At 35.1% G+C, this 20,962-nt stretch overlaps 1 protein-coding gene across 2 annotated transcripts in view; it reads right to left on the bottom strand.

Annotated features, from left to right (window-relative positions):
- Nucleotides 1-20,681, bottom strand: part of homer (protein) — a 58,152-nt gene extending 37,471 nt beyond the window's left edge. Inside the window, exons 1-4 of one of the 2 annotated variants that reach the window (XM_089094447.1) lie at nt 20,633-20,681; nt 13,957-14,113; nt 5,764-5,895; nt 2,948-3,057 (exon numbers count right to left, since the gene is read on the bottom strand). In XM_089094447.1, coding sequence (XP_088950573.1) covers nt 2,948-3,057; nt 5,764-5,895; nt 13,957-14,113; nt 20,633-20,637 — 404 coding nt within the window. In that variant the 5' untranslated portion in view covers nt 20,638-20,681. Of the gene's footprint in view, nt 1-2,947; nt 3,058-5,763; nt 5,896-13,956; nt 14,114-20,573 lie in introns of both variants that reach the window. The other variant, XM_089094448.1, reaches the window with a different exon arrangement.
- Between the last annotated feature and the right edge of the window lie 281 nt (nt 20,682-20,962).

The following is a 20,962-nucleotide window of genomic DNA, read 5'->3' as shown; positions in this document are numbered from 1 at the left end:
TCTAGGTGGGCCTTCCGACGCATCTCGATTACGAAAAAGGTCTCCTAGGATATCCAGGGTTTTTCTTTGTGTCTAGCTCTGCCAACAATAATACCAGTGGAGTTGAGTATATTTTCTTTGAAGGAATTCCAAGTGACTTAGGAGTCATCCAGATATTGGAGATAGCTAAACCGGTGTGAGATATCAAGAGCATGCTTCTGCCGCATCTTAGTTTTGCCAAGCAACTCATACCAGACTTGGGAGGCCGTCCATCTTGCTGTTGTCTTATCAGGCGAAGTATTAGCGTGACCACTAGTATCCTATGGACTGTATTTCCCAGATTAATAGACATATAAGTCCTCAAATTAGTTACCGAAGGGCGCTAACGTACGGAAATTAAAATATAATTGATCATCTTCTTTGGCTGGCCATCGTTGCTATATCAAGTGTGTTTATCCATTTTTCGTCTCTGAAACAGTGAATTTGTTATGACAGGATTATACGTGAAGCAGAGCTGGAGGAGTCTCTCTCCGTTGTCGTTCAGCAGATTCGGAATTAAAGGATCGAGAACATTTCTTCACATGCCCTCCCTGTCATTGATCGTCACGTAGGTCTTCTAGCAGACCTTCTGATATAGCAAAGGTCTCCCAACAGAGTGACAATGTTGTGGGGTGAGAATCCAGACAGAGTCTCTGAGCGCTCTGTGAAGAACTTGTATTCACCTCTGGAGAACTCGGGTGAATGGGAGCATAGCATACAAAAACTGTCCACTTATTATTATATTTGAGTTTGTTTGTAAGAGAGAAGACATCTCTTGTTCTGGCGTTCAGCACGAAGCCTATACTATTTGTCTTTGTTTTCGGGTCAACAGACCAAGTCAGGTAATATCCTTCACCAATATCCTCAGACTCCTTTCCGACGAGGAGGGTCTCTGTGAGTCCAGCCAGACCTACATCAAAGTGTTTTAATTCAAGACCGAGCATTGGTTTCGCTCCGGGAAAGTTGAGTGTAAGTACGTTCCAGATGGGAAAGTGTAGTCCGCCATGGTGGACTACAGTGATTCCTCATTATTCATGAGCGTAAAATAATCTCATTAGAAAAAATTGAGCACCTCGAAGAGGTTCAGCTTACTTTAAGCCCGTCAAAAGCGATTTTAGGTCACGTTCAATGTTTGTCCCCCGTTCTGTCTGAATCATAAAAGATCTTAGTTCCACAAAATTGAGCAATCGTTAGTGCATTGCTCGACGATGGTCTCCAGAGGCCAACACATACCACACACTTCACAGCTCATTAAAAATATATCTTCTGACTGGAATCTCCTCAAGTCAAGATTTAAGATTATATGCATATCTAAAAACGATTCATTCTTAAGTAAGGCACTGTCTTGAGCCTGCTTATCGTATATGGGATCCCGGAATAATCAAAGATCAGTACCTCAAACTAAAAAATATAAAAGAAAATGGTTACCAAAACTGATTAAAAGCTTCAGTAAAAGTGTGAGTTTAGCATAAAACGTTGCAAAAAACAAACAAATACAAACAAATGGCTATGAAAAAAAAACACTAAAAAGTAAAAGGAAAAGTTACTAAAAATCAAAAAGTTAAAATCAAAAGTACAAAAAAATCAAAAAGAGACAGTAAAATTATGCTTGGATGATCTTCTCCCACTTCTGACAAAGGTTTAACCAAACTCAACGTTACTTCACCTGAAACAATATGTCCTCTCCTGACTATTAAATTTTGGCTTAACTCAGACTTTCATCTACCACTTCTCCCTCTTATTAATGGTAACCTTTCGCTATAAAATATTTTTAAAACTTCTTTACAAAAATTCTTTTGTACCCTTATATTGGTCATTTTATTACTCATTAACATGTTTTCCTTCCTTGTTTCAAGTCTCAACCCTAAATTGGGTTTTTCTATAGGTAGATGTTGCCGCTTCTCTAGCTTTAGTGTTTTGCTTGCCTTTAAATTCTATTTATGTGCATCTGCATATGACTTAAGTCAGCTCTGCATTATTCTAGCAAATCGAGCGAGTTTTATTCTAAAAACCGTTTACAATTCTGGTATTTATATATCTTTGTCCTTTTATGAAGGCGGACAAGGGCTGATCCTACAGCTCCTTTCCTATGAGCTAATGTAGAATTCAAACCTTATTCTAATAGTGAAGAAGACCACACTGCCTTTTCGTAATAAACAACCAATTACAAGCGGAAACAATTGGGAATTTTTTTCTAGACAGTGGAATTCCAAACTCTAAATGAATATTTCTGCCCTATGTCCAAGGGCGGTCCTTAGCACAATATAAACGAAAATATAAACGAGGAAATTACATTAAAATACGAACTTTAAAACAAAACAAAAATTTTTTACTTTTAAAACAGCCATAGCATCATGACTTCAATAAAGTTCAACCATGACTGATAAATAAAGTGAGGTGAGTTGATACAAATCATTCAGATGAAATAAGGTAATTAAATACACGCTTTCAACACTAATCTTGCCTTTTTGGCAGCTAGCCTCAAAAGCCTTCTTAAGGTTTTCGTTTCTGCAGGATTCTAAGAATTTTTGTTGTTTGATAATATTAGCAAATTTTTTTGCCTAAACTAATAAAATAAAAGATATCATAGGTCAACTGCTAGATGTAAATAGTAACGAAGACCACACTTCCTTTCCATCATAAACAACCAATTACAGGTAGAAACAATAGGGAAATTTTGAGGAAATATTCATTTAGAGTTTGGAATTCCACTGTCTTAAGAAAAAATTTCCCCGTTGTTTCTACTTGTAATTGGTTGTTTATAAACCTTATTTGAAAGACCCCGAATATTCGATGCATTTTGATTCGATCGCACCATAAATCCAGCGTTATACGGCAGTGAAAATTACACATTCATAATTTAAGCCCGAAAGCAATTTATACTTAAATAGATTTCCTATATTCTTTTGTTTATAAAATAAAAACTTACTTAGTCGGTTGAAGTACCTGGCCGGTAGGTGCACTTCCATTCGAAGTATTTTTGTTCCCAGCACCAATATTCTTCGTGGCCTCTTTAACTTCATGAAACTTCTCTATAAACTGAAACAAAAAATTTACTTAGACAAATAGTATCTTAAACCTTTTCCATGAGAGAATTTTTTAGTTAATCTAAGATCTTGGGTCCTTACGTGCAGTGCTCCTTTAAGCAACAAAATAAATTACCCCACAAAAAAATGTCGTTTTCTCCCGCAAAACATCAACTTCTCTGAAAATTGGACCAAAAGGACAGAGAATATAAATTCCGAGACAGCCAATCGATTTGTCACGGTCAAACACCTTGTACTGAGCGCTTACACTCCCTCATTGTGGAAACGGAGGACCATTGGACTTCATTATAGCATGACAGTTGTGTCTGTCTTTTCTTCTTTGTCCAAATTGGCACTATTTGGCACTAAGCCAATTGTTGGTAGAGATAAGTACAAAAAAATACTGCCAGCCAACCAAGCACAATTTCTTAGCATTAACTTTAAGCCGAGTGACTTGGGCTGCTTGCAGCCAAAATAGTATTTTACTCATCTATTTGCTAAAATATTACGCATTTATTACAATAAAATTCTTAACTCTCTCATTCTCTCCTAAATCTAATTTTACACCAAATTCCACCTGTAGGCAAAAGAATACCCAATTTTGTGCTTTTGATAAATTTGACAACTTTAAAAAAGAAACAGAAGGCAATAACACTTCAAGGAATAAAAAAATGACGTTATAAAGTCATAGAAAAAAACAACAAGTTTTTTAAATGGAAGTAAAGAACGAAATTGAAACTTGAAGAGATAAAAATTATTGCTTCTGAGTTATGTAACATACATCTATAAAACTCTTTGAAATAAACATATTCAAGATAATTCCCTACATTTATAAAAATACGAAAAATTACGGCTTCACGATTTTTTTACAATAGAAAATGAAGCATTTATGTTTCTTTTTTTATTATGATTTGATTTCATTTAACTGGGTCCGACTTCCAACCAATTATTCCTGCCCAATTTGGTACAAACTAATTTAAGTGGGTTCTTCTTAGTTTCAAAATGAATCTTTGATGACTACGTTGTAAAAAAATCTCTGCTGAACTTGTCCGGGCAAATTCTAGGGCTGTAGATTAAGTTCAAAAATACGCGTCATGACTAGCGATTCCCCATACCCCAAGAAAAAGAAACTATGTTTCTTAAGTTTGTATAATGGTTAAAAGTTCTTCATTTCAATCCATACTAAAATAAGTGTCTGGGGACTTAGTTTCAAAATAGATCTTTGATGATTACGTTGCAAAGAAATCTCTGCTGAACGTGTCCAGGCAAAGTCTAGGGCTATAGATTAAGTTGAAAAATACGTTAAAAGTTTTTATTTCAATCCATACTAAAATAAGTGTCTGGGGACTAAAATTTTATAGTGTTAGCGGTTGATATTATGTTTTATCAGTTGCGTTATAAATCAACCTGACATTTCATATTCCTCTTCACCACTTCGACGTTAAAATAATTCATTTTTCTTGAGTTTTCAAAAAAAGTTAAACCGTATGCTAAAATAATGGTTATAATGGCCAGCGGATGACTGTTGAGATCCTTAGAAATTAACGTTTTAACTTCTGCAGGATAAGTAAAGACTTTTCTGCTTCTAATGAAACATCCCAATTTTTCACTCCAGTCTTGTGTTTTCAGCAAAATGCTGTTCAGCATAATTCTTCAAACACAGGTATGAAGAGCCTGTTTTACTTAAGCAATAGCTTTTGTTCGTTTTTATTTCATGTCCGTACTATATTTTCATCAGAAAATTCGCTCTTTTTTTTGGGGGGGGGGGGCTCTACAATAAAATAATATGATTTTAACAGGCAAGCACGACTTGAATAGAATGAATTATGTGTTTCAGTTTGAAAGATGTTTGGAATATTTTATCTCTTTTTAAACTAGCTTACGTCAGCAATGTGAAAGGCTAAATTTTGAAATCAATAACGATCTAAATTACGACGGTCATTATAATCATAAATTAATGCAAATTGCTCCAGCTTCCCTTGTCAGACAGATTCTGAATGAATTTGCTAAAGAGGACGAATTTTCTAAAGTCCTGTCCCAAAAAAAGGTAACAAGCACATAGCTTCTCTCTCTTCGCACAAAAATGACAATTCCACCCCAAACCCTTTATTGTCCTTACTCACGTTGAAATATGACAAGAAACAATATAAGTCATCAACTTTATCCTGCATGCCTTGTGATGACGCTAATTATTTCATATGATGAAGAAACTCAAATATGAATCTTAATTTCTTAAGACAGCTAAATCAAACAAGTCTAACCGTTATCTAGTATAATAACACTAAATTAAAATGGTTACCATGGAAAAACTCATCGAGGATGAAGGCATATCAAAATCATGCCAAAATTATTTAACCAAACATTCCGTGGTAACGAGCTGTAAGTCAGGAGTGACTCGGCCCAATAGCACCCGAGAAACTAAAAAAACAGAATCTTGGAAACAATTAATACAAATAGGCAAGTTTGTTATTTAAATTACAAACATAAGATCTATCAGTTCACATGACAAGATACTAGAAAGCTATAAGTTTACACGACATAGTGCCGCAAGAAGATGTACTTTTTTGTGTATTGACAAGGGAAACCTCATAGCATTTCCCCATCCAAAATAGGAGTGATCCACAAATGTCAGTGATCCTCGTGTTTATATACCAGAAATGTACATTACTGTTCCAAGCAACCTAATGTAAAAATATATCCTACTATAAAAAGAAATTACCTTATTCAATTCTGCTTCGGATGGGAAGCCAAGACCATAAACTGTATTAGCTCGTACATCAGACCACTGGCCAAACTTTTGCGATGTTTTTGTAAAGGTCATAGAGGGTGTAACAGTACTATTGATCACAGCCTATGCAATATAGAAAAATCAGTCAAATTTTATATTGAAAAGTAAACGTTAAGGTACATTTATCATAATGGAAAGTTCACACTATCAGTATTTTTGGTTTAGGACTAGTGTAAGATATCGTTTCTTAATCAGTAGTTATTCAAGGTAAAGCATAAATGAGCATTTTCTCTTCATTACTGCAAAATTGTAGCTCAAAGCCTATGCCAAAAGTGTAGGAAAATGATAAGAGATCCAAACGTTTGGCACTTCAACATAGGTTTAATGTTGAATGAAAAACCTTCAGCTCTTTATGATGAAAAACCTTGCAAAACAACGCACAAATAATTGGAAAAGACGAATAACTTTTTTGGCTAAAGCATTAGAAAGTTAAAAAATAAACTTGAATTTTACTATCTTGTTTTACTAAATGTTTGGTTAAACATACACTCCAACGCAGAAATGTAGGTTCGTACCCACCTTCATATCCTAATATATTCCAGATACATTGCAGGCACACCCTTTTAACATCCATACTTAATAAAACACACCCTCAACACGCCCTTAAAGCTTCAACTTCATTCCTTAACCTCTTCCTTAGATATCGCAAACACCCACTTACGACAAAATTGGATGGATGTTGAATTAAGTCTTTGACTTAATTCAACATCCCTAATAATATACCCTGAAAGTTCCAGCGTAACGCCCTTAGCTGTTCCTGCGATATTGCAAATACGCCCTTTTAATAATCTGGATTATCATAGTACCTTTTAATTTTGTTTTATACACGCTTGGCTTTTCCTGAAAAATAAAACCCTGAAAAATGAAAGAATAAATACCCTATTCTCTTCTGAAAATCTTTAGTCAATACTATTTTGACAACCTGGATGCACCTAAACCCTTTTGAATGTTTTCAACATCAGTAGCAGCGGTAGTAATAGTAACAGCCCTGAAAGGTTTAACTTAATGCTCTCCACCTTTCTTGAAATATTGGTGATATGTATGCACTCTGGATACACCAGATATCTGGATATCTTTTAATTGGTTTTACACACGCTCAACTTTCCCTGAAAATTAAAACCTAATGCCCCATTCTCTTCTGAAGATATTGAGTCAATACTATTTTGACAACCTGGATGCACCTAAACTCTTTTGAATTTTTTCAATAAAACCTAATACCCGATTCTGTTCTGAAGATATTGAGTCAATACTATTTTGACAATCTGGATACACCTATACCCTTTTGAATTTATTCAATAAAACCTAATGCCCGATTCTGTTCTGAAGATATTGAGTCAATACTATTTTGACAATCTGGATACACCTATACCCTTTTGAATTTATTCAATAAAACCTAATACCCTATTCTACTCTGAAGATATTGAGTCAATACTATTTTGACAACCTGGACGCACCTATACCTTTTTGGATTTATTCAATACACGAGTAGTGAAGTAACATACAGGAGTAGTGATAGTAACAGCCCTGAAAGCTTCAACTTAATATCCTCATATATACCATATTCCTGTCCTAAGATATCTCACCTATCGCGTGTTGATAGCCTGAATGCATTAAATCTACTTTGATTTAGTTCAGTAGTGGCAGTCGTAGTAAAATTAGTAGGCCTGAAAGCTTTTGCTTAACACCCTTAGACGTTGCTGGATTATTGCTAATACATCCCTTTTATAGCCCGTATATGTATTGCTAATACATCCCTTTTATAACCCGTATATACATACGATGCAGCTCAACATATTCCTCAAAATACCTTGAAAGCTTCAAATTAGTAGTTTACACAGTTCCTCAGATATTGTTGATACACCCTAGGAAAAATCTGCATGTACATAGTGTGTTTTGATTGAGTTCCACACCCCCCTCGCCATTCCCTCAAAGTTTTGCCTTAATTCCCTTAGCCTAACCAATAGTAGTAGTCGTAGTAGCAGTGAGAGTAATAGTGGTAATAACAGGAGTAGTATTAGTAGTAACAGTAGTAGAATTCATGTAGTGCCTTTTTGATTCGTTCAACATCACCTAAATGATTGAGTTCCACACCCCCCTCGCGATTCCCTCAAAGTTTTGCCGTAATTCCCTTAGCCTAACCAATAGTAGTAGTCGTAGTAGCAGTGAGAGTAATAGTGGTAATAACAGGAGTAGTATTAGTAGTAACAGTAGTAGAATTCATGTAGTGCCTTTTTGATTCGTTCAACATCACCTAAATATTCTCCGATAGTTTCAACTTAATACTCTAAGTTAATCGTATCTGAGATATTGCAGACACATCCCTTTGATAAAATATATGCACATAGTGTGTTTCGATTTAGTCCAAAATTATAATCCCTGAAAGTTCCACCTTAATACAATTAGCCTTAGCATTCGTAGTACTAGTACCAGTAGCAGAAGCAGTAGTAGTAGTACAAACATATTGCCTTCTTATTAATTCAATATCCCCCTTAACATGCCCTGAAAGTTTAAACTTAACACCCTAGTATGTTCTGAGATATTGCTACAACAGTCTTTTGACAGCCAGCATACAAAGCAGGTTTTGGTTGAATTCAACATATCCCTTAATATTTCCTGAAAATGTCACCTTAATACCCTTAGCCTTAGTAATAGTACTAGCAGAAGCAGTAATAGTGGTATAAATATAGTACCTTTTGGTTGGTTCAAGGGTTCAACATCCCCTCAACTTCCACTAAAAGTTCAACCTAATACTCTAAGCTGTTAGGGGTATATAGCTGTTACACCCTTTTGATAACCTACATCAACATAACGTTAAATTGGTAAGAGGCAGTAATAGTATTAATAAATGTTATAAATAAAATGGGTACAAAGAACAATAAAAAACGAACTTCAAATAATTTATCTCCTTACAGAGTTTAGATAACTTTTTAAATTCCTTTCAAAACATAAATTGTATGTCTGTACTGTAGCTTCTAGACAGCAACTTCTGAACTCAAGTAGTAGCTATACAAACTGAGAGATCTGATCAAATGGTAGGTATAAACATTATCATAGGCATAGGCAAAATGCATTATCATAGGCAAAAGGCTTTCAATATATTAACTTGGTTGCCGCTACATTATCATAGGCAAAAGGCTTTCAATATATTAAATTGGTTGCAGCTACCGCTGCAACCACGATTACACACAAAAAAAACCTTCGGCTTTTTCTTAGCAGGAGCTAGCAAAAAACGAGCTACGTTGCCATCGCTGTTACCCAAGACACCCTTTAAAGTATATCGTCATCTCATATACGAAAATAAAGTCCTTCGTAAAAAAAGAGACTTTATTTTAAATACTGAGTTTTTTTAATTATACAAAGTGAATTTCCTTTAACATGAGCCCTTAAACAGCTCTCTATGATGTTCTAGTTCCCGGCTAGATGTGGAGAAAGAGGAAACAGAAAAAAAAGAAGGAAAAAAAGATGCTTCCTAAGCCAAAAGAAGGGATTTTCCTTGTTGGTCAAGTCAAGGGACTTCAAGTTTCCTGTATAGTGTTTTCGGCCGAGGCAATTCCAGTGGTGTACTTTTTGTTTCGATTCGACACCATTTTTAGGGGTTTAATGCTATTTTGGCTACTATGGCCCGGTGTTCGTCTTTTTCTAGGTTGAGCTACTGCTGCAACCACAATTAGTATCTTTCTTTCCAGAGTTGCTTCACATGAAGAGGGGTGGTCATGGAAACTACGGAAGGGGCTCAATCAACTGGAAAATGAAAGTTCCAATGCCTTTTTCAGAGCCAAGAGTGATAGGAGGGCAACCAACCCTTATGCTTTTTTCAGATACCTTCTCCCAAACACATCTGATCAAAATTTTGAGAATGACATGACCCCAGATCCTCTAGGACGAGGTTTAGGAGTTATTCAAGTAGCCTATTGTTTGCAAATTGGGTTTGTTTTTAAGGAAAGGGGGCCATGTTTGATCCTGCGTCTCCAAAAAGGCTTAAGGTGAAATATTTACAAAATATTGAAGAAAATATTGAACAACATCAAAACAAGTCCATGCTGATTTTTAAAAGGGTTTATCGGCAACACGTCGGGAACAGCTGCAGGTATCAAGTTGAAACTTTCATGACATGGTAAAACGGTATTTAAAAGAGACTGTGAGGGCAACCAATCCCCTTACCTTTTTGAGATCTTACCCCCCCCCCCTCCTCTGCTTTCAACACTGATCAAAATATAGAGAGGGCTAAACTGTACAGAACTTGGGGCAAGCGTTGTGCATCTAGGTTAACAAAAAGGTGTATCTGCAATATTTCAGGAACAGCTGAAGGTAGTAAGTTCAAACTTTCAGGGAATACTAAGGGTGGTGTTGAAAACATATCAGAGGGCAACCAGCCTCTCCCCCTTGTTCTTTTTAGCTGCCCTCCCCCAAACATGTCCAATCAAAACTTTGATATATCCATTTTGTTCAAAATAGTCTAAAGAGCAAATAACCATTCCTGCATGGATGGCAAATCCCACACAGGACATAGGACAAGAGGTGTAAATTATGTAAGTTGCCCATGTGGGGGGCAGCCATGTAGGTATTTACATGTAGGGTTGATGTTTTTAAGAAAACGTGGCATATTTGATACTGGTTCTCTTAAAAAGGTTTAGAGCATTGAGGCAGAACTTTCAGGAAGAGTGAGCAAAATTAAAACACATTAAGCACATGCTGGTTGTCAAAGGGGCATACCAGCAATATATCAAGAACGAATGACTGCATTAAGTGGAAACTTTCAGGGCATCTTGAGGGGATTGTTGAAGATATTGATGCGCGGCCAGCCCCCTCCCTTTTTTAAATTCTACCTCAACACTGACTTAATTTTTTCTATACCCATTTTGTTCAAAATAGTCCAAAAGTTCAATAACTATCCCTCCAGGGATTATATGACTCTCTATCATCCCAAGGGAAGGGTTGTAATTTGTACAATTTACCCACTGTTTACATAAAGATTTATTATTGGGTAATGTGGAAATGTTTAACCCTGGATTGGTCCAAATCGACTAAGGGTATTCTGATGAAACTTCAAGGAATGTTGAACTAAATCAAACCACAATATGTGCATCCAGGTTATCAAAAGGGAGTATCTGCAATATCTTAGGAACGGGTAAGGGTATTATTACCTTTCAGGGCTACTACTGCTACTTCGACTGTGACTAAGACAACTTAACACTACTGCTGTAACATACGCCTAAGATTACGACTACTTGCAATAGCAACATCATGCGACTCTGACTACTTGCAACTACGATCATTTGTTATTGCAACTGCAACTACTGCTGCAACATGTGACTAAGATTACGACTACTTGCAATAGTGACATCTTGCAACTTTGACTACTTGCAACTACGATCATTTGTTACTGCAACTGCAACTACTGCTGCAACATGTGACTAAGATTACGACTACTTGCAATAGCGACATCTTGCTACTTTGACTACTTGCAACTACGATCATTTGTTACTGCAACTGCAACTACTTGCAACTGTGACTACTTACTAATAAAATTAGACTAAACAAGATATATTTTAACCATAGGTTTTATAATTACGAGGGCTATCCAGAAAGCAAGTTAAGTTTTCGTCTCTACCAACGGGGAGCAGGTCAAATGCGGCCATCATTCGTGGTGTCTGGTAGTGTTGGGCAATTATATAACTAATCGATATTTTTCCTTTGATATATCAATATCAATATTTTTGATCAGGATTTTGCTCTGATTAGCTATTGGTTTTGCCAAAGTTCAATAGCAAAAATTATAATTAAAGGGTATTTTGCATAATTTTTTTCTTGAAATTTCAAATACTATAAAATTAGAAAATAAAAAGAAACTTCAATTATGTAAATGGGCACTATGAAAACCTAGATTTGAAATTACTCAGGCTCAGGACAAAAGAAAAGGGTACAAGAATGGATTCGAAAATTAACGTTAAGAAGACTAAGTCGCTGAGACTAGGAATAAGTGAAGGTGAAGAGGTGATGTTGGGTAACAAGAAGGTTGATCAACTGGACAGCTTTACATACCTAGTTAGAATTATTAGTAAAGATGATGAATACAGTGATGATGTTAGATATAGAATGATCAAGGTCCACAGTTGGAAGAATATTTGTCTGTGAACCAAGATAAGAATATCAGAAGCTACAGCAATGACAGAAGTCAAGTATGGTTCAGGAGCATGGGCACTCCAAAAGTCAGAGGAGGATTTGCTAGGTTTTATTAGATATATTAATCATTCATTATTATACAAATTTGAACTATTGCATCTGTTAGTTAATCCACAAGTGATATTATATTTATATCTGCACAATTTTATCTAATAGTTTATTTCACAGAATTTAAAAATCATTTTCTATCTTTCCCTTGCTTTGTCTTCCTGAACCTTTGTTCTTATACAAGTATAAGAACAAACGTAGCTGTGTTGGCCTTGGGCGGCTTTGTGCTGCGGTGTTTTTATTAGTAGTAGTGTCTTATATAAGTTTGCTATTGTTTTTGTTATTCAGAAATGAGTATACAAAATAAAACAGAGCTTCTTTCTTGAAGACAAAGGGTGTATAGCATCCCACAATATAACCAAAACGGTACTTGTATTATATACACCTACCACTCAAATTGCAACATAATTTTCTTTATAAACACCAAAATTTTAAAAAAAATCCGCTTATTTACAAAAAAATCCACTATATGAAGTATCTGGGGAAGTATCACATTTTCGCCAGTGTTGCCACGTTGAACTGTAAAAATAAACAAGCAAAACTACTTAGCTAAATTTAACAACGCTTTTTACCCATAAAAGTTTTAACAGCCAGTTGATTCCTAATTCCCATGGGCAGCTATACCTTCAAAGGAAAGCAACACCCTCTTCAACTGTTTGATACCATATGTTTTTAGCTTCTTTTTGCTAATCCTTAACCCACGTTTCTTTTTTTGAATTTGGCATCCACTGATACCTAAACCTACTTAACTTGTTCCTGTTCTCTAGGTATTTAACTAGGTCTTTTTTGCTTTCTGAACCTGTCAACACATTTAAGATCCACTATAAATTTTTACCAAACTTTCAAGGATCATTGCATAGTCTTAGGAGAACACATATTTTGGTTTGGAGTGTTTAGGGTTGGAGTTGAGAGGGTTTTAAGTCGCCCAGTAGAGCTTGTTGTTCCTGAGCTACAGTTGTACTGTAGAATTTGGAACAAATCTTTCTGAAGCATTAGAGGTTCATCTCATCACTGCAACGAATTTTACAAAACTGTCCTGAAGGCAGGCTTATTCATACTAATAAAGGAAACTGTACAAATGGTACAAATGATGCCATGACATAATGCAAAATTCCCACTAAAAATAATGGTTTAGCGGTTCATTCTTTACAGGATTTTGGAGTTATAAAATGATTGTGCTGTTGAGATAATCATCATGGGGAGCACTCAATGCTTCATTCCTCACAACATTATAGCCTATGTCTGATGTTGGAAATTTTGCATTAAGTCAGTATATCATCTTACAGGACCATAGGAACAATACAATCACCCCTAGAAAAAAAAAGTCCCAGTCATGCCCTATTTAGATCCTTTTTAAAGGCCAGAAAATGTTAATGTGTTGATTTTCATAAAAAATTATCAAGCCATCTTCAGGAAAAAAATATTCACATGTATAGACAATTATTGCTTGTATGTTCTTAAAAAAGTAGAGTCGACATATAGGATACAATATGATTTAGCAAAATAGTTACATAATGAAAATAATCTGAACTTCAAGGGCAACTGATTATTGGAAAATATTGTATATTATGATATTAAATAGGTAAATACAGATGCTTTTCCAGCATCTGCATCATATAAGTTATGTCAATTCAAATAAAAGAAGGTGTTTTTCAAAATAGCCCCCTTCCCCCCAATTGATATCTCTACATCTACAATAACTTTGTAGGTGATGTACCATGGTTACTTTTTGAAGATTTCAGCTGTGTGCTATGATAGTAGAAAGTAAGAACAAAAAACCTTAAGCATATAGGCTATTTTTATATTTATGCAACAACTAGGTTAGCAGTATACATAAATTAAGTTGAAATGATTTTGCAAACAATTCTGAGTTTTGAAAAAAGAAACACATACCTTTGCTCCTTCAACACTAATTATCCTATAGAGAGATCTGGTTGAGTCAAAGAAAAACGAGACTGATATGGCAGTTGTAGAAGCTGGCACCCATGACTTTTTAGTTTTTGGATCAATATGGAAGACATGAGCTTTACAGGAAAATATTGGCTGTTCCCTAAGTAAAGATGGAACATAAATACAAATGTCAACAAATCCCAGAAAAAAAAAACATTCTATGAAAGCTATAGAAGATACACTTCATATCGCAGTTTCAGGTCTTAATTAAAAAATGACAGATGAAACAGCATAAACCATTGGCAAAATCTTCTACATGTTTGACCAAAAACTTAATTTCCACCTCCACATTTCAAACACAATAAAAAAAATGCTATAGAAAAACAAGTATACTAAAAAGACTTCTTTCCACACCCTGGGGCTGTAAGGAGAAAACCTTACTCCAGTTTTATAACTCACATATAAGAGCCCATGTTGACTATGGGCTCATTGTCTATGGTGCATGTGCAAAGACCCAGATGCAAAAAATTGAAACAATACAAAACGATATAATATATCTCATATTTGGTCTTAGGAAACCCACAAGCACCAAGTTTCTGCTTATGGAGAGTGGGTTAGCAACAATAAGGGAGAGACGTAGCTTTTTCTTGATAAAACATCTTAAAAAAATTGAATCAAATAGCTCACACACCTTACATAATTGGTTAAAAAAACCAACCATGTATAGAGGCATTGCCGATGAGCCAATATTCAGAAGAAGTTCCCTGTACCTGCAAAGTCTATTGCACCTAATTTCCCCCAATCCTCTCCATGGAATTGGTCAATCCCCATAATAAATACTGATCTCTCAAAATGCACTAAAGATTTAACCCCCATTGCTTTTGTCCAGAAGAAATTTGCTGAACTTGATACAATTACTTATAAAAACCATTTCCGAATCTTTGTTGATGGGTCCAAAATGAATGAGAAGGTAGCAAGTGGTGCTTTCATTCCTCACCTGAAAGTTGCAATGGGTGAGAGATTGTATAATAATGTATCTATAATGTCTGCAGAGTTAAATGCCATAATCATGGCATTAGAACACCTTATGGAAAATAAATCTTTGATTGCTAATTCAAATAATATTATAGTTCTGTTTATAATATTATTCTATTATTAATCTGACTCTTTATCAAGCCTTGAGTTGCTGTCTTCAGCTCCTCAGTAAAAGCTGGATATTGACACTTATCATTGTATTAGTATTATAGATAATCTTGCTTCAAGTGGCATAAGAACTTATCTTCAGTATATTCCTAACCACTCTGGTAGAAGTGGTAATCATCAGGTTGATAAAATAGCAAAAAATGCTATAAATATTGACCAGCTAAGTGGGAGACCAATCCCCATTAAAGATAGTTACCGATGGAGACTATCAGATATTATGTTTAATAAGAATAATCCTACTCTTTCCCCCTTTCCCAATAAGGATTTTTCTAAAATTTATCATAGAATTTGTTCTGGAACAAATGGACTAAATTTTCTTGCATTCTTATTTCAGTCTCCTAATTCAAGTGATTCAGTTCCCCTGTCCCCTCTTTGCAGGTATTCTATTATGAATGAACAGAAGGCCTGCCAACTGCCCATATAAAGGAAGACCAAGCTACTAAAATGTTGATTTGCCACCCCAATGCACTATCAATGGCTTAGAAAAATCTTTCTTCTTTGGTAGGCTAAATTATGGTTAAATGGTAGTAACTTTTTAATGCAAAACCTCAAAGTAAAATCATTGCAAAGGATTTTTTTTGCATGAGGATTCTTAGATGGCAAAAGTCATATAGAACAAATTAAAAACATGGCAGATTTTTTCATCAACAACTCCTTCCATCAACAATTGCCAAATATAGAGACAAACAGTGCCCATTGGTAGACCCATAATCTGAAAAAAAAAAAATAGAACTTAAAATACAAAGAGAACTTGTTGCAAAGACAAACAAGCATCATTATTGATGCAATTTCCATGTATACTTCATGTATAAATGTAAACAGGCCTTACAAAGAAATTAGAGGAAAATTCTGCTTGGTTAGATTATAAAACCATGGAAATTGACACAAAAAGGAAGCTTGTTTGCCTTTGCAACAAGTTATCTTTGTATTTTAAGTTCCAAGAAAAATTACTTTCTTCAATACAAAAACAAGCATCATTATTGATGCAATTTCCATGTATACTTCATGTATAAATGTAAACAGGCCTTACAAAGAAAATAGAGGAAAATTCTGCTTGGTTAGATTATAAAACCTTGGAAATTGACACAACAAGGAAGCTTGTTTGTCTTTGCAACAAGTTCTCTTTGTATTTTAAGTTCCAAGAAAAATACTTTCTTCAGATTATGTGTCTGCTGATGGGCCCTGTTTTGTCTCCCTATTTGACAAATTTTTACATGGATTTCATAGAACAATCTGCTTTGAATAGTTTTCCCTTAAAACACTGTCTCTGGTTTCGTTTTTTTCATGATATTTTGTTTGCTTGGAAACATGGACAGAACTCTCTAAACGATTCTTTGGCACATTTGAACTCTTTTGATCCGAATCTCCACTTCACAATAGAATTGGAAGATTCAGGAAAGCTCCCTTTCTTGGATATTTTAATTAAAAAAAACAGTCCTAGCCTTGAATTTTCTATATATTAATTTACAAAAAACTTTCCAAAAAAGAAGTTTTTCAAAGAAAAGTAAAGGCCATTTTAAACTAAAGATCAGCAGATCCAAATACCTGTTAAAATTCAAATTCAAAACGACAAGAAATTACTATTAAAGAATAAATGAAACCCAAAACGAACATAAATTAAATAAACAATCATAGCAAAAAAACATACAACAAGTAATAACATAAATGAATAAATAAATCTTAAAGCAAGTAGTGCTTAAATTGAATATGCAAATCAAGCTTAAAACAAAAAAAATATTTGGTATTGAAGTATAAATGAAACCCAAAACAAACAGAAATTAAATAAATAATCAATGCAAACAACATACAATAGATACTTAATGTAAATGAATAAATAAGTTTTAAAACAAGTGAAATTTAAATTGAATATGCAAATCAAGCTTGAAACAAACAAAAATCACTAAAAACAAGAATTTGGGTAATGAAACCCAAAACCAACAGAAATTAAACATACAATCATAGCAAAAAACATACAACATAGTGCTTTACTGAAAACGAATTGTATTACAAATATTTTCTTTTGTACTTAATATTGAAAATAAATATTAAAATTACAGCAAAATTTTGAACTGATGAGCTTTCAGCAATTAATATCATTATGCATCAAATATTCAGTTTAATTTATTAGTTCTATCTAAAATTGTCCCCTTCTTTAACTGTAAAAACCTAAAGCCTACTGCATCATCGGCGCTTTACTGAAAACAAATTATATTACATATATTTTCTTTTCCAGTTCTTACAGCATTGAAAATGAAAATAAAATTATAGTGAAATGAAATCTTTAACTGATGGATCTTTAAACAATTAATATCATTATATATCAAATATTCAATTTGATTTTTCCCACCAATCTCTTTTGACCCTTGAAAATTGAAATTTCAATTTCCATTAAAATGAGCCCTCTCTGAAGTTTATACAAGCATCCCTTCCATAAGAACCAAACATGCCACCAGGGCATAACTTGCAGCACCTGCCCCTGGGGGGTTGTTTTGAAACCAGAGTTTTTGTTATCTGACTTTTGAGCTATTTTTAACACAATAGCTATATCAAATTTTTATCAGATGCAGTTGGAGGAAAAGTGGTGTGGGGGGGGGGGGGATAGTTGCCCTTTGATCTCTTTTGACTCTTAAAAACTGAACTAGAACTTTCAATTTCCAATCAAATGAGCCCTCTCCGAAGTTTATACAAGTATCTCTTCCCTAACAGCTATATATGCCCGCCGGGCATAACTTACAATGCCTACCCTGGGCCCTGAAATATTGTGTCAACCCTAGAGTTTTTTTTTATATGATCTTTGAGCCATTTTGAAAAAATGGCTCTCTCACATCCCTTCCATAAGAACCATATATGCCCCCAGAGCATTACTTACAATGCCTGCCCCATGGGGGGTTGCATTGACACAGGAGTTTTTCTTATCTGACCTTTGAACTATTTTTAACAAAATGGCTTTCTAAAGATTTTATAGGATGGGTTTGGGGGGAAAAGGGTGTGTGTGTTGGGGGGGGGGCTAGTTGCCCTCAAATATCTTTTGACTTAAAAATTGAACTAGAACTTTCAATTTACAATTAAATGAGCCCCCTCTGAAATTTATACAAGCATCCCTTTCATAAGAACCATATATGCTCCCAGGACAATGCCTACCCCCTGGGCCCTTGGGGGGTTTTATTGACACCTGAGTTTTTGTTATCTGACTTTTCAACTATTTTTAACAAAATGGCTATCTTGATTGCATTGACACCAAAGTTTTTGTTATCTAATTTTTGAACAATTTTAAAAAAATGGCTATCTCAAAATTGGTGGCAGATTGGCTTGGCAAAAAAAGGACGTGGGAGGGCTAGTTGCCCTTCAATCTCTTGACTCTTAAAAAGTGAACTAGAACTTTAAATTTCCAATCAAATGAGCCCTCTATGAAGTTTATACAAGCATTCCTGTCATATGAACCACACATGCCTTCAGGGCACAACTTAGAATGCCTTCCCCTGGGCCCTGGGGGGTTGTATTGACACCAGGGTTTTTCTTATCTGACCTTTGAACAATTTTTAACAAACTGTCTATCTAAAAATTTTTATCAGATGGGTTTGGAAAAGAAGGCAGGGAGGGGGGGGTCTAGTTGCCCTTGAATCTCTTTTGACTCATAAAGTGAACTTGAACTTTCAATTTCCAATCAAATAAGCACTCTCTGAAGTTTATACAAGCATCCCCTTCATAAAAACCATATATTCCCCAGGGCATAACTTACAATGCCTGTCCCTGGGCCCTTGGGGGTTTTGTTGACATCTGAGTTTTTGTTATCTGACTTTTAAACTATTTTTAACAAAATGTCTATCTTAAAAATTTTATTGAATGCATTTGGGGAAAAATAGACACGGGGGGGGCTAGTTGCCCTCCAGTCTCTTTTGACTCTCAAGAACTGAAGTTTCAATTTCCAATCAAATGAGCCCTTTCTGAAGTTTTTACAAGCATATCTTCCATAAGAACCATATATTCCCCCAGGGCATAACTTACAATGCCTGCCCTTGGGCCCTGGGGGGCTGTGTTGACCCTGGAGTTTTGTTTTTTTGTCTTTGAACTATTTTTCCTTTAAATGGTTATCTCAAAGTTTTATCTCAATGAGTTTGAGGAAAAAAGGGCATGGAGGGGGGGGGGGGCTAGGTGCCTTCCAATCTCTTTTGACTCTTAAAAAGTGAACTAGAACTTTCAATTTCCAATCAAATGAGCCCTCTTTGGAGTTATACAAGCATCCTTTCCATAAGAACCATAGATGCCCCCAGAGGATAATTTATAATGCCTGCCCCTGGACCCTGGGGGGTTATGTCAACACTGGATTTTTGTTATATGATCTTTGCACTATTAAAAAAAAGGGGCTATCTCAGAATTTTCTATTGGATGCATTGGGGAAAAAAGGGCCTGGGGGGGGCTGGTTACCCTTTGATATCTTTTGACATGCTTAAAAAGGGCACTAGAACTCTTGATTTACAATCAAATGAGCCCTCTCTGAAATTTATACAAGCATCTCTTTCATAAGAACCAAATATGCCTGTAGGACAACACTTACAATGCCTACCCGCCAGGCCCTATGGGATTTTGTCAACACTGGAGTTTTTGTTATCTAACCTGGAGTTTTTGTTTTATCCAACCTTTGAACAATTTTAACAAAATGTCTATCTCAAAATTTTCATCAGATGGGTTTGGAAAAAGAAGGTGGGGGGGGGACTTAGATTCTGCCCTTTAATCTCTTTTGACTCTTAAAAAGTGAACTCAGACTGACAGGATATGGAGATCCCATTTCATTGTGGAATGAATGGTAAGAAATGGGTGTTGGAAAAATATCTAAAAATAATAAAAAAAAAACAGAGTCAACAAGTTTCAAACTGTGAAAAAAAAAGATTTTCCATTAAGAAATAAGTGCTGTCCCAACAAGGTTAAATAAACAGCACTAAAATAGGCTAGTGACATGATATGTACCAAAATCTAAATCTTGGTTGGTAAATGCAGGGGTTATAGGCCTACCAACTTGTGCAGTAATTTTATATATAGTAGGCCTATTCAAAACATACATTATGCTAATTATTGACAAAAAACAGTTGGTAAAAATAACCAGCCAGTTGGCTTGCTCCTCCTCCCAAAACATTTTGGCTAGTAACAACACTGCATGGGGCACCTTCCCCAGAAACCTTGATGTCTATTAAAGCTTGTGAAATTCTCAAAACAATCAGATCTTGCCTTAACTTTATGGCATTCCAATAAAATATGAGAATTGCAAGCAAAGCAAGAAGCAAATGTCGAACTTTTAATCAGTGTTAATTGAAATCATTGATAGGTCAGGGTTTGAGTTGGTTTAGATTAGGGTTGAATCACATGTACACACTAGATTTAAGGACAAACCACAAGTTCTAAAAAATATCACTGCTACTCACAAGCGAAAAACAATTGGTAGACAAGAAAAAATCACTGGGGTTGGCAACCCAGAATTTACCCCATTATTTCAGGCTAGTAGTTTATCTATTTTCTTCTTTTCGTCAAGTAACAATGATGCTGATAAAATTCTAAAACCAGTACTGTCTGGCCGTCCCAGAAATTTCAGTGAAAAATTTTTCCATCATTAAATTTGCACCATTTGGGCGCTTATTTGAGTGGTTGCGCATTGAATTTTCAAATCGGCATGTAGTGCCGATTTTGCGAATGTCAAAAAATTAGGTGCAAAGTAGTGACTTCATAATAGTAAAGCCAGAAATCAAAATCTTTAAAGTTTATTCTTTATTGATTTCTTTATTGATTCTTTATTGAAATTGAATGAAATGGCTGT

Source organism: Artemia sp. Qi Xiang Cuo, chromosome 9 (assembly GCF_049724085.1).
Source record: "Artemia sp. Qi Xiang Cuo chromosome 9, ASM4972408v1, whole genome shotgun sequence".
NCBI lineage: Eukaryota > Metazoa > Arthropoda > Branchiopoda > Anostraca > Artemiidae > Artemia > Artemia sp. Qi Xiang Cuo.
This window is presented reverse-complemented; position numbering and strand designations above follow the sequence as displayed.